At 46.7% G+C, this 14,195-nt stretch overlaps 1 protein-coding gene across 3 annotated transcripts in view; it reads left to right on the top strand.

The window, feature by feature from the left end:
• Positions 1–14,195, top strand: part of whrna (whirlin a) — a 283,777-nt gene that overhangs the window by 170,697 nt on the left and 98,885 nt on the right. For all 3 annotated transcript variants that reach the window (XM_072488313.1, XM_072488312.1, XM_072488311.1), the window contains one exon: positions 3,177–3,213. In XM_072488313.1, the coding sequence (XP_072344414.1) occupies positions 3,177–3,213 (37 nt within the window). The remainder of the gene's footprint in view (positions 1–3,176; positions 3,214–14,195) is intronic.

The following is a 14,195-nucleotide window of genomic DNA, read 5'->3' as shown; positions in this document are numbered from 1 at the left end:
TTCCTCATGGTAAGGAGTGGCATTCTCAATGTTGGATCACCTACCTTTGGAGGTTGGTTTAGCTCAGTTGGCTGGACGGCTGGTTCGTGATGCGGAGAGTCACTAGCAGTGTGGGTTCATTTCCCGTACTGGTTGAGGTTACCCGTGTAGTTCCCGCCTTCTTAATCTTGAAATGCTGAAAAACCTCAGCAGGTCTGGCAACATCTGTGGAGTTGAGCTTTCCAGTCTGTATGGCTCTTCTTCAGAGCTCGAACCTTTAGCCCTAATGATGGGGTCATCTTTGGAAGGTGTAGCCGCCTGACCTGTGGCCTGTGTGGAAGGTGCCCTGACAACCTCAGTAGAGGTGGAGGCAGCCTGCTAACTTGTTGTCTGAGATGACTTTGGCAGGTCTTCTCTGTAGGCTTGAGGGTTGGTTGGCCCCAGCCTGTTATGAATCTTCTCTTCTAGAGCACGTGCACTCTCCTTGGCCTGGCCTGCTGGAGTTGATGAGGTCACAGGCCGAGGAGACTTTTAGCAGTCGGACAACCTTGGAGTGTCCTGGGTGGATGCCGCCAGGGTTTTTGGCTGCCGCTGCTCCTCCCTTGGGCTATCTGAATGCCCCTTCTGACTCCTTGAGGAGAAACAGCACCTTGAGGGAGGTGGAGGTACCCTATCCCCTCTTGCCCATACTTGATGGAACACACCATCGCAAGAGCAATGGTGTGCAGGTCCAAGCGCAAACCCGGCAGAACCTGCTGGACTTGGGTCTCCAAGGTGGCCCTCACCCTTCCCATGGAGATTTTGATTGACTTGAATCTGGAGCTCCGACATCAGACAGAACAGGAACAGACTCCTCCATCCTGCATTCCAGTCTGGTGATGGCATCTGACAACCCTGCCTGATGTTCCCCTTGCCTGTCTCTGCATCTCCAAAATTTCTCTCAAGGGCGATTACAGCGAATCGGCACAGACTCAATGGGGACCCGGTCTCCTCAGAGTGTCAAAGACCTTGACTGTCACTGCCTTTGCCTGCTGTGGACACGTGTCCATGAGGTGACCACCAGATTGCGACCGTGAGCCTACTTTAGAACTAGGTCTCACCAAAGTGCGTGTTGGTGGAGGTATAGTTGAACGCAGTGATGGGTCTTTCATAGATTTCATAGAATTTACAGCGCAGAAGGAGGCCATTTGGCCCATCGAGTCTGCACCAGCCCTTGGAAAGAACACTCCACCCAAGCCCACAGCTCCCCTATCCCCATAACCTAGTAACCCCACCTAACCTTTCTGGACACTAAGGGCAATTTACCATGGCCAATCCACCTAACTTGCACATCTTTGGACTGTGGGATGAAATGGGAGCACCCGGAGGAAGCCCACGCACACACGGGGAGGATGTACAGACTCCACACAGACAGTGACCCAAGCCGGGAATCGAACCTGGGACCCTGGGGCTGTGAAGCATCAGTGCTAACCACTGTGCTACCGTGCCACCCATACCGTGCCAAGGAAGCCTCTTCCTCAGAGACTTTCGCTGCCTCTTAATCTCAGATGCTCTAGCGCTTGTGGCTGAGGCATTTTCTTGGCATCTTTCCCTATCTTTTCTTGCTGGTGACTGGAATGGGGAGAAGCGATAATTAGTGATTGACTAGGCAGCCTCCTACGTTACAGGTCACTCACTGTCATTGTTCCCATATTGTCGATGTATGCGGGATGGGCCCTCACTGGCTTGTTGATCCTGCCTTCTGCGCAAGAGTGATCTCTATCTTCACCCGTGTGCTCTGCTGCTTGCTCCTCTTGAGAGGAGAGTGCGCTCAGCTCTGAGGTCCCCCCCTCTGGTCTTTGCGCTCTCCCATCGGTTGTGAGCCACCTTGTCTTGCTTAAAAACAGATGAATTGACTGTGAGCACAATGGATGAAGGAAAATTTCAGAAGCATGTATGCCTGTTGTCCCTGCTGAGCCCTCCCCAGTTAGGGATTAAGATGTGCAGGATCTTACATGAGATGCAATCTTAAACTGGCTGGTAGAAATTCAGTGCTGATATCCTATCTGTTGATCGTGTGTGGCATTCCTGTAGACTCTAACCCTTAAACTGCCCGATGCCCTCATGAGATGTGGGTTTGGGTTGCGTTGAAGTTTCACTTTCTCTGCACTGCAATAGAGTCCTTTATTATTAGCCATGGGTGCTGATCTCCCTGGCAACCTCCTCCCATGCTGACATGATTAGGCGGAAGGAGCTAGTGCTCCCATCCTTCGGAACGAGGACCTTCTGCCTTATTTAGATGCCCTGGAGGAGAATCCCCTGTGGGTGGCCTTGTTGAACCGTGGAGCCGAAGGTTTGTTTTGTTTTGTTTGGTCGCCATGGTAATGGAGAAGTTCACAACACACTCGGCCTACAGTGAGTGAACGTCTGTGCAGGTGCCATTTAAATATGGCACCAGGGCACTTCGACCTAATGAGGTAATAGTGGGACGGACGAATCACTGCCCACCCTGCCATGAGATCCTCACTGATGCATAATTAAAGAGCTGAAATGAAGAAAACCGGGTGCAAAAATCCACTCTGTCGCCCAGTGTGACACACCGATGTTCCTGCCCATCACTGCACTTAATTAATTCATTAATAATCCTTATTGTCACAAGTAGGCTTACTTTAACACTGTGATGTAGTTACAGTGAAAAGCGCCTAGTTGCCACAATCCGGCGCCTGTTCGGGTACACAGAGGGAGAATTCAGAAAGTCCAATTCACCTTACAAGCACGTCTTTCGGGACTTGTGGGAGGAAACCAGAGCACCCGGAGGAAACCCACGCAGACATAGTGACCCAAGCCGGGAATCGAACCTGGGACCCTGGTGCTGTGAAGCAACAGTGCTAACCTCTGTGCTGCCGTGCCGCCCAATGAATGGAAAATTCTGACTTCAATGCTTGTCAAAAAATTGCAAACAAGTGCTCTTCAGCTTGCTGCAGTAAGGCACACTGATGTTGGAGATTTATCCTCACACATCACGTTCAACGATAATTAATTGTGAACTGACAAAGCATTGTTTATGAAGTCCATTGATTTACAATAGCAGGTTGTTATAATTATTGGAAGTTTGCAGCTGATGTGACTGAAGCAAGTTGATTGTTGATGTTAGTAAGCATCAGGGTTATTTACCAGACTGACCACTTTCTAAGATATCATTTGCTTTTGTCTTCCAGGATTGCTGGAGAAGGTATTGGGCAAACCGCTGTTAAGGTAGGACTAAATGCCACTTCTTCTGTTTACCATTAAACATTTTAAGTATTAATACAGTTCTGCAGTAATTATGAATATTGGTTACAGTGAAATGGTTTTTGTCATTTATATGAAGATAAACGTTGGAAATACTGGAAATATGTTTTACAAGATTTACATTTCCTGTTGCGAAATTCAGGAATTTGTTTCTTGAGAGTTAACAAGTGCTCCTAATTTTTTGTTCTTTATTCTTTCATGGGATGTGGGTATCGCTGGCAAGACCAGTAATGGTTGCCCTTCCCTAATTCCCTAAAGGCGGAACTGTGGCACAGTGGTCAGCACTGCAGCCTCACAGCGCAAGGGACCCAGGTTTGATGTTCAATTCCAGCCTTGGGTGAATGTCTGTGTGGAGTTTGCACTTTCTTCCCGTGTCTGCATGGGTTTCCTCCGGGTGCTCCGGTTTCCTCCCATAGTCCAAAGTTGTACAGGTTAGGTGAATTGGCAATGCTAAATTACCCCTTCGTGTCCAGAGATATACAGGTTAGGTGGAGTTACGGGAATAGGGTGAGGAAGTGGGCCGAGATAGGACCCTCTTTCAGAGGGCCAGTTCAGACTCGATGGACCAAATGTCCTCCTTCTGCGCAGTAGGGAGTCCAAGATTCTAATTTCCCTCAAACTCAATCACCTGCTTGGCCATTTTAGAGGGCAGTTAAGAGTCAGCCACATTGCTGTGGATCTGGACTTGCATGTAGGCCAGGCCAGGTGAAGATAGCAGATTTCCTTCCCTGAATGGCACTAGTGAACCAGATTAATTTTTACGACAATCAATGGCAGTGTCATAGCAGCCATTTCGGAGGCTAGATCTATACTACGGAATGATTAATGAAATGTAAATGCCACCAACAATCGTTGTGTCCTCAGTCCTCAAGCTGAACATTTGGATTACTTGTTGAATGATACCTTCACTGGGCCACCATCTCCCCCAGCACCTGACTTGTGAGAATGCCCCGTGCATGGCTGAGGGTGTTGGGGATGAGGTAAAAGAGTGGGAGATTGTGTTTAAAAGGCTAGGGGATGGAGGGGACACCTGGGGGGAGGGACAGACATAGTAGGACGGCTCCAATTAGAAAATAAAGGGGGCCAGTGATAGAGGCGTCACCCTCCTCCCGCCTTTCTCGCCCGAGGGCTGAGCAGACTTACCCGAAGGGTTTCCGCCACTGCAAACCCTCCACAATCTCTTCCCAGTGATCTCAAAATCCAGGCCAATGATTGACCATTTGAAGGTCTCAACTAGTGTGATGGTTGGCAGGCCACCCTAGGCCGCACCCTCTCCCATGTAAGATTTCTGACCGGAATGGGGCAGGTGGATAGACAGAGAATTTTACAGCTGCCCTGCTTGCAAGCCTGCTGGCAGTGACCTGTAAACCTCTGCCAAATACATTGTATATAGTATTCTTCTAACTGATGCACAAATTAATTGTGTTCTCACACCGAATGTCTTTTTTTCGCATTACTAGTTTGGTTGCCAAATCCAAGAGATTCACAAAAACAACTTAACTATTGTCAAAGCATGTTTATTTTAAAATGCATTAGATATTGTGGGTGTTCCTTCTGGGATTTTTTCAAGATTGGAGTCAAATTTGATTTTAGCGGAATGGTTCTTTGAGTTTCATATACTAGTTGGAGAAATGTAATTAAGCATGTGGTTACGAAAAACAAATGATCTTTCATCCAATCACTTACCACAGAAAAAGCTTTGTTGTCAAATATGACTTTATCAGCCAGTGAGGAAAACGATGACTGCCATTAATTTACAGTGAGGAAGAAATCAAATTTTATTGCCTGTATTTTGGAGATCCTGCCCCACAATCTGCCTGTTTTAATTTTGACTGTGTGAGGGACTATAACTTCATACTGTATATTTTTTAGAAAATATGTGTAGATGTGTTCACTGCTCTTTCTAAAAATTTTAAAACTGATAAAGACCTTTAAAGTGGCTGAAACTGTGTCTGTTTGTGATCCCTGACCAACCCATAGTACCTAGCAACAGTAATGGGAACACTCCAGTGTTTTTGAGTGTGTGAAAGTAAACTAACCCTTTGAGTTCATCCTATTTCGAGTTTGCTGTGGGGCTATTATGGTGCTATAGCTCCCCGCGCCGAACAATAAACAAAAATCCCCGAACGAGGCCAAGGTCCCATTAAAAACCCCAATGTCCTGGCAATCTGTCTAATCACAGTCCCTGGGTTTGAACAGCTGAACCCACAGGGTACCACAGTGGCCAGAGAGGAGCTAAGCTTGGCCGGAACTGCTCGGCCCTCTGGTCAAAAAAACATGGCACTCAGAGTGAGATACCCGGCATTGCCCTGCAGATATTCCAGAGCAGCAGGGACCATTCCTTACCTGCTGTGTGCTAACCACCCTACAAAACCCCCAGACTCTTTAGAGGACACTTCAGCAGGAGTTGGACAGGCGGAGTTCTGAAACCAATAGCTTTGCCTATGCCTGATCTCCAAGAGAGGATAATTCAGAACTCCGACTCCGAGGAGACTTCGTATGAAGATGGATTTGAACCTTCCCAGGTCACCTAATTATTCCACATCCCAGGATAGGGCAATGTTCTTGCTGCTGCACTAACCCAACCTCAAAATAAAATGTAGCGGGGAACTGCCACTGCCCCTGCTACCTGAGTGTGACATGCCAGTGTGAATGAAAGAATGGATGGATACCTCTTTTCCTCCTATGGTTCTTTCGTGAGACTACAAGTAAATGAAATAAAATTCATTTTATCTCTGGGACAACAAGAACCATGAAGATCGAAGACCTCACACTATATTTTTATAAAACATATATAGATATGCTCTGTGGTGATGTGCATCAATGTAAATACATGTAGGCTAGCTAGACACTAGAGGGAGCACAAGAGACATCACACACACACACTCAACCAAAAGATCAGTTAGATAGGACATGACCAATGGACATTCACGATATACACAGAGGTGACACGACCACAAGAGGGCATTACACCAAACCAGATATAAAGGACACCACACACATGTTCTGCTCCTTTCCAGTGGAGACAGTCAGTGAGTACAGACACAGGATTGATTCAATATTACACCCACCACGTGGATTGCAGCAGCTGGTTAGTCAGACTGGGTAGCTATAGTAGGATTAGCAGTAGTGTCGAACCCGAGTAATAGAAGTGTAAATAGTTTAATAAACGTGTTGAAGTTATCTCCACGTCTGAACCTTCCTTTGTCAAGTGCACCACAAGGAAGCCTCTTATGTTACACCTAGAACATAACAAATCATGCTCATTACTATTTCTAAAAAAAAATTTGAACTGCACAAAGGCCTTTAAAATGGCTGAAATTGTGTTTGGCTGTGACCCCTGAACAAAAGCTGTGATTTGACAGTTTTAGAAAAATTCAGGACCTTGTTATCTCTGAGGAGCCACTAATGATATCCTGTGGAGTGTACAGCCCAACTTGAAAGAGAGCTATACAAAGGCCACCTGCACTTAACAACCCAGGCTGGTCAGAAAGAGATGGATCCTCTGTTAAGACAGAAGCCCCACAACAGTTTCATTTCTAATGGCCGAAACGTGTAAGTCTCTGGAATCCAGATGATGGATGCACATCCTTTGTCAAAGTTGGTGCAGAGGTGGGAGTCTTGTGACATGTGCCGGTGGCTTGTGGAACAAGTACGGTTGCCTTGTTGAATTGAAAGCTAAATCTGTTGCTTTAACATCTGTCTAGCAAGCCACCCCGAAGGAGCTCTAGACCAGGCAGGACACCTGACCCCAGCTACCCTGCTTCTGTTGGAATTTCTGGGCCATTACCTCCAAGACTAATGCATCGCTGTGTGCCTATCTGATTTTATTAAGTCAACACCATCAATTTTCAGCTCATCAACCTCCATCAAAGAATACCTCATTGGACTTTGATTCTACCTCTGTAACCCATGTGAAGCAATATTTCTTTTCTCTGTGGTCCCTGCACTATAAATCTTTCTTTTCTTTATCCCTCACTTTGCTATCTGGATGTTAGGGGGACATCGCGGACCCTCTTTTTGCATTTTGAGTGTGTGAAAGTAAACTAACCCTTTGAGTTCATCCTATCTCGAGTTTGCTGTGGGGCTATTAATAGAAAATTGGACCACACCAAAACCGAGGGATTGGGAAACACGGGCGAGATTCTCCGACCCCCCGCTGGGTCGGAGAATCGCCGGGGGCTGGTGTGAATCCCGCCCCCACCGGTTGCCGAATTCTCCGGCACCGGATATTCGGCGGGGGCGGGAATCGCGCCACGCCGATTGGCGGGGCCCCCCCCGCGATTCTCCGGCCCGGATGGGCCGAAGTCCCGCCGCTAAAATGCCTGTCCCGCCGGCGTAGATTAAACCACCTACCTTACCGGCGGGACAAGACGGCGCGGGCGGGCTCCGGGGTCCTGGGGGGGGCACGGGCCGATCTGGCCCCGGGGGGTGCCCCCACGGAGGCTTGGCCCGCGATTGGGGCCCACCGATCTGCGGGCAAGCCTGTGCCGTGGGGGCACTCTTTCCCTTCCGCCTCCGCCACGGTCTCCACCATGGCGGAGGCGGAAGAGACTCCCTCCAATGCGCATGCGCGGGAATGCCGTCAGCGGCCGCTAACGCCCCCGCGCATGTGCCGCTCGTAGATGTCATTTCCGCGCCAGCTGGCGGGGCACCAAAGGCCTTTTCCGCCAGCTGGCGGGGCGGAAATTCGTCCGGCGCCGACCTAGCCCCTTAAGGTTGGGGCTCGGCCCCCAAAGTTGCGGAGCATTCCGCACCTTTGGGGCGGCGCGATGCCCGACTGATTTGCGCCGTTTTGGGCGCCAGTCGGTGGACATCGTGCCGTTTCCGGAAAATTTCGCCCTACGTCACTGCTGAGAAAGAGGGAAACAAATCAAAAACACCTTTCTCTTTATGGATGGGTAGTGAGATGCAAAATCAGTGCTGTTTAAATCAACTCCCACTTTCTTCCCGTACCAACTGACTTTAGATGACTGAATAAATCAAATTCCTTTCTTACCCGGTGGGGTTGTGAAATTCAGCCTCGTGTTTTGAAATTCATGTTCTGCAACCCCACCTGTGTTCTCCAGTCACATCTAAATCGATAGCTTTGGGAATGATTTTCACCGAATGTTCGGTGATTTAGTTAAACGCACAAGCCTGAAGTTGATCTGAGATTGTTCTGATGGGGATACATGTGACACAAAAATTTCCTAACAGTGACGAGCTTTCCCATGACCGTTGAAATCGAATTGCAAAGTCTGTGCAAAACCTCTTCATATTGATTATATTATTGAATTGTTTCTGGATTTATGGTTCTTTCTCCATTATACCTCCCCTCCATTTCCCCCCCTCCCCCGCCCCACCCACAGAGACACATTGATCCGCCATTTGCTATCTTGGCTAAGCATTCTGTAGACAGTGTACCAAGTGCGATTCACACTGGATTTGAAGTGCATAGTCACTTACCAGGCCCTGCTTTCAATTACTATTAATTATTTATCACAGTTCACACTGTCGTTCCTTCTAATGAGTTTGTAATTATCTATAACAGCATACGGACACTGGATTAATGCGATGTCGTAGCGAGAGTTTACGCACTGATTTTGTCTGGCTGGAATTAAAATTAAAGTAAGGTTAATTAATTAAAGCAAACAAAACTATTTCATGGATCAATGTATCAAAATTGAGTGATTTTCTTTTTAACCGGGTGTTAAGGATGTGCCTTCACCACCAGTGTTGTATCAACGAAAAAAAATATTTTCCTGTCATCGTTTTTCTCCTTTCCCGAGCGGTGTGCTTTGGTCCGGAGATTGAGTAATCCGAGATCAAAGATTTATTCTTGGGAGTTAAATGCTCTGTTCTCTGCAGTCAGTTTAGGCTCCGCGTAGGTAAACAACAGCAGAGGGTTGCAGAATGAATGTCAGTTGCATGGGTAAACCTGGGCAAATGCGTGCAAGGCTCTACCTTTGCTCCTTCCAGCAGGGTACAATGGAGGGGATCTGCTTTTCATTTTTTCTTTTGGAGATTAAGAAAAATTAAGCTTGCAGAGACTGATATACAAACAAATGTGGTGTCAGCATGGCTAGTTCTCTTGAGACACTGCAGGGTGGGAACTCAGTACACTTCAAACAAGTACTTCATTGGCTCTTCTTTGGCATGGCAGCACAGTGATTAGCACTGCTGCCTCACAGCGCCAGGGACCCGGCTTCAATTCCAGCCTTGGGTGACTCTGTGGAGTTTGCATGTTCTCCCCATGTCTGCGAGGGTTTCTCCCCGGTGCTCCGGTTCCCTCCCATAGTCCAACGTTGTGCAGGTTAAATGGATTGGCCATGCTAAATTGCCCTTAGTGTCCAGGGATTCCAGGGATGTGCGGGCTAGGTGGAGTTATGGGGTTGCAGGGATAGGGCGGGAGCCTAGTTAGGGCATTCTTTCAGAGGGGCGGTGCAAACTCGATGGCCTCCTTCTGCACTGCAGTGGTTCTATGATTTTCCAACTACATGAGCATGCGCAATTTTGAGGACAAGACAACATTCTGTATTGCTGCCATGTCTGTGCATTAGTTCCATGCCTCAGGAAATGGAAGAAGGAGCAAGCTACTCAAGCATTCAGTCACACAAAGTAATTGCATACTGTGTGTTCACAGAACCATATCAAGTGGCTTAGAGCCAGGATCTTCTGTTGCATGGATAAGGCAGGGTCCCTTCTCCACTTGTTTCATGGCATTCGTTCTTTGTGGAGCAGGACTGGTGAGATGCATCAGGTTGCCATCATCTCTGGTACCTGATAATCAATGCCAGCACCAGCTTTATGTGCCTACATCTCTTAAGATTTCTTATCATTAGGGCTTAAGGCTGCTGTGTGTAACCTCTATTCGTTTCTGATCTCTGTTAACAGATACTGTGTACTGTGTTCATACATATTGCCATTACATACTGTACTTAATTCTAATTCATCTGTATCTCGTACTTTTATGGCACAATTATATGTGCTTCATAAGCTAAGTTATAATTAGTATGATCTGATGAGAAATCCCCTTTGCATGAGTAAATAGGTAATAATGAATGGTTTCAGTGCAGAAATTCAATTACCTATTGCTCAAACTTGACATTTGATTAAAACATTCAGTTACAGCTCCACTTCAGTGCCAAAACTAGAAAATAAGCACCATTATTTTTACATTTAACTTGGCGTGAACGTTCGGTTGACATCCTGAAACCTTCAGATAAATAAGCGGAGTAGAGTCAAATGTACTTTGATGTGGAAGCTTCCCGTGTCTAGGGAAGCATGAGGCAGACAAAGCATGGGGTTAGGTCAGTTTTCATAGCTAGTTCTTCCTGGAACAGGTCATCAACCTATAACCAGAAGCTATAGCTTGAGGGGCGCCACTCCACATCAAACATGGCTAACCAAGAGACACTCCCACACCTACCACCAGCCGTAGGCGTATTGGAAGGAATAACAGGTTGATGATCAATCTGTTTGGCCATGTTGTGAACACACCTTCTGTGACCATCAAATCCGGGGATGAAATGTTATGGTATGCAGATGAGGGTGCCCATAAAATTCCCCAGGTGGCCCTCCTGCCACCCTCCTGTCCATCCCCAACCTGTGCACAAATATATATAGGACAGGTGAGGCTGGGGACAGTGAACCCGCATCAACCCATTTGAGGCTTTTAAGTGACCAATTATTGGCCATTTACCATTGCGGCTGGTGTGAGGAATTCAGGGGAAGGGGGGGAAGCCCAGCAGGTCACTCTGCTCGGGTGTTGGGTAGAAATGCCACCTTCAAGTGCCCTTTTCCAAACATTAGGCTCCCTCCGCCACGCCAACCAAGTTATTGCCCCATGGTTTCTACTTCTCCTCACCCCTCTGTCCTTTTCATCAAGAACCAAAACCCTCGGGGCCTCAACTCTCCGCCCTACCTGAGATCACCCACACTTAATTGGCCCTGGACTCCAGAACTTGAAGCTTGGGACTGCTTTGAATCCCAGTCCTGGCCTTTGCTGCGACTGGCACTGCTGGAACTACAGAGCTGCATAGACTGCAATGTATGCAATAAGGTTTAGTCCAGTTGGTAGTAAATTGCTATGCACAGTAAATTGTAGAAAATATTCAGCATTTTGTATAAGCAAGGCGCCATAGATGCCAATGTAGCATGCACATAGTAAATTGTTGCCCATGGCTACAATCACCCTGAGGAAAGTAGTCCAATTGTTATACGTGAAAACACGTTCTGTAAAATTGTGCATTTGACAAAGGTGGCAGTCCCATTTGAACACTATTATTATGCCGGTAAATTGCTCAGCTCCCGCTTTAAATCCATCAAGGGTTTCTTTTAAATATTTAAGCAACCTTCTCTCTTCCAGCCAGGCAAATGAAAATGGGGGATAAACTGTTTTAATCTGGAGAGTTTTTCCCTTTGGACTACATTGATAGACAACTATCCCCAAATGAATTCTAAAAATTGAGATCCTCTTCTCAGAAACCACGGATTTTAATCTGAATCAACTAAGTCGACCATTCGCTCCGTAAATATTCAATTGGGCAAACTGATGGAGCTGACACAAATTGCTCCAAGGCAATTGCAATACCAGTAACCTTGCAGAATATATTGTTTAAGCTTGTTAAACAAAATAATGAACTGATTATCCAAAGTATGTGCGTTCTATATGTTGCTTAATCCATTGCTGATTGCGTTTTCATTATAAATTGATTCAACCTTGAAAGAATAGAATAGAATAGAATTTACAGTGCAAAAGGAGGCCATTCGGTCCATCGCGTCTACACCAACCCCTGAAAGAGCACCCTACCTAAGCCCACACCTCCACCCTATCCCCGTAACCCAGCAACCCAACATTTGGACACTACAGGGCAATTTAGTGTGACCAATCCACCAAACCCGCACATCTTTGGACTGTGGGAGGAAACCAGAGCACCCGGAGGAAACTCACGCAGACACGGGGAGAACTTGCAGACTTCACACAGACAGTCACCCAAGCCGGGAATCGAACCTGGGACCCTGGAGCTGTGAAGCAGTGCTACCCACTGTGCTCCTGTTCTGCCCCTATTTCTAATACAAAAACATATTTCTATATTTCACTGCATCATTTAGTGAAGGAGTCGACAACAGATTCAGGGCTGGTTGGCCTCCCATGCAGGCCACATTCTGACAGTTTCTCGCACAGAGTACGGCAATGCAGTTGCATTCTTGGCATCCTGCATTGGGACATTTGACTTATGCTGAAAGGTTTCAAAGCACAAAGGTTGTACCTGGGGAAGAAATATTCCAAATAACTTGGTTCTCTTCAGGTTGCTCCATGGACCCTCTGCTGCACGGGCAGATGTGTTGCAAGACCCACCCTCAGGGTTTTCTTTGAGTGGGGGGTGCCCCTCTGGTCACTTTGTGGGTGATGTCAAGGGAAAGTGAGAAAAGAGGCTGAAAACCCCTCTCCCCCTACCCACCACATTTGCACTGTCAAGCTAAACCTGCAGCTTCTCTAGGCGAAGGCTCCATGACAGAAGATTGGCGAAGGCCAAGAAAGTTTGGAGCAGCAATATTGTGTGTGTGGGGGGCGGGGGTGGTGGTGGTGGTGTGGGGGGGGGGGGGGTCACAAATGTTTTCTAGAGCACTAATTCCTCTTTGATGCCCAGGCAATTGATTTATTCCCTAGATGCAAAAGGAAAATATAGCCTCTGTAAGTTCATGTGCTCATGAACCTCACTATATAATATGAGTGTCAAACATCCTGCACATTTGCTGTACATTGACTTAATGTTATATCCTGCCTAATTACTACTGGCTGGGGATTAATGATACAATCCTTAGTGAGTATGAGCTTCCTCAAAAAGGTGGGTGGGAGGGGGGGGGGGGGGGGGGGCGGAGAAATCATTAGCAGTCACCTGCATAAATAGAGCTGGCCAGTGTGGAACCAGCTAGAGAGGAGTGAGCAGTGGTGGAGTACTGCTGCTGCTGTTGTATATATGTAATTGTAAATAAAGTTATTTCTTTCGATTCTGCAAACTCGTGCTGGATTCTTCGTGGCCCTCACAAACCTGGCGACGAGGATGGGATTGCCATTAGTCCCCAGCCAGCAGTAATTACGCAGGTTATAACACTTATATGTTAAGGCTTTGATGTGTTAAACAAAGTAAACCATTACTTTTTCTTTCACCTTTCAAGTCTTCAACATCTGAAAAAGTTGTGTTTCAATCTGTTTATTTCTGCTGAAATTTCTATAAAGTTAGGTTATAGAGCATGTCACAAACCCACATCTTCTTCTGCCACGCATGAGGCAATTTGCTGCGACAGGGTATTTGTTTAATAACGCACTGCCGAAAAATAGCAATGGGAATGGGGATGCTCAGTTTCTTTCGTATTATTTTGATTGACGGCAGCAGCACCCTTTCACCTTGAATATTTCTGTCTTGTGCTATGCCATGCATCTGGATTCAAAAGGTGAGCAAAGAAGCCGACTTTCAGACCCCCTCCAATGCTGATGCCAACCTGCTGCTCATTTTACCTCCTTTGTTTTGGAGAAGTGAGACACCTCTCCTTGATGCCTCACCATGGCTACCTTGCAGGGACATCGCCTTGGTTCTCCCATCATAGAAGACAGATTTATGTCCAGCAATTCTGGGTCAAGAATCAGGCCAGTGCTCTGTGTGTTACAAAAGAACTCAAAGCGTTCAATGATAGCTGGACACCTGGCACAGATGGTATATGCTCTCGGCCCTTTATGAAAATTGGCAATCTTCTCATTTTTAAAGCTGCAACACACACTGATTATCCCCTTTGACATTAGAATTAATATTAATATTGTTAATATTGAATCAAAAGTATTTTTCCCTCTTCTCTCTCTCTTTTGAAACTTTGCATCCCAGCCGTCTTTTTAGTAGATAGCTTGTGCAAATAAAAAAATAAGGTACTGTATCAGGCTTCACAGAGTGTAGTCTAATTAAAGG

This window comes from Scyliorhinus torazame, chromosome 22, assembly GCF_047496885.1.
Source record: "Scyliorhinus torazame isolate Kashiwa2021f chromosome 22, sScyTor2.1, whole genome shotgun sequence".
NCBI lineage: Eukaryota > Metazoa > Chordata > Chondrichthyes > Carcharhiniformes > Scyliorhinidae > Scyliorhinus > Scyliorhinus torazame.
This window is presented reverse-complemented; position numbering and strand designations above follow the sequence as displayed.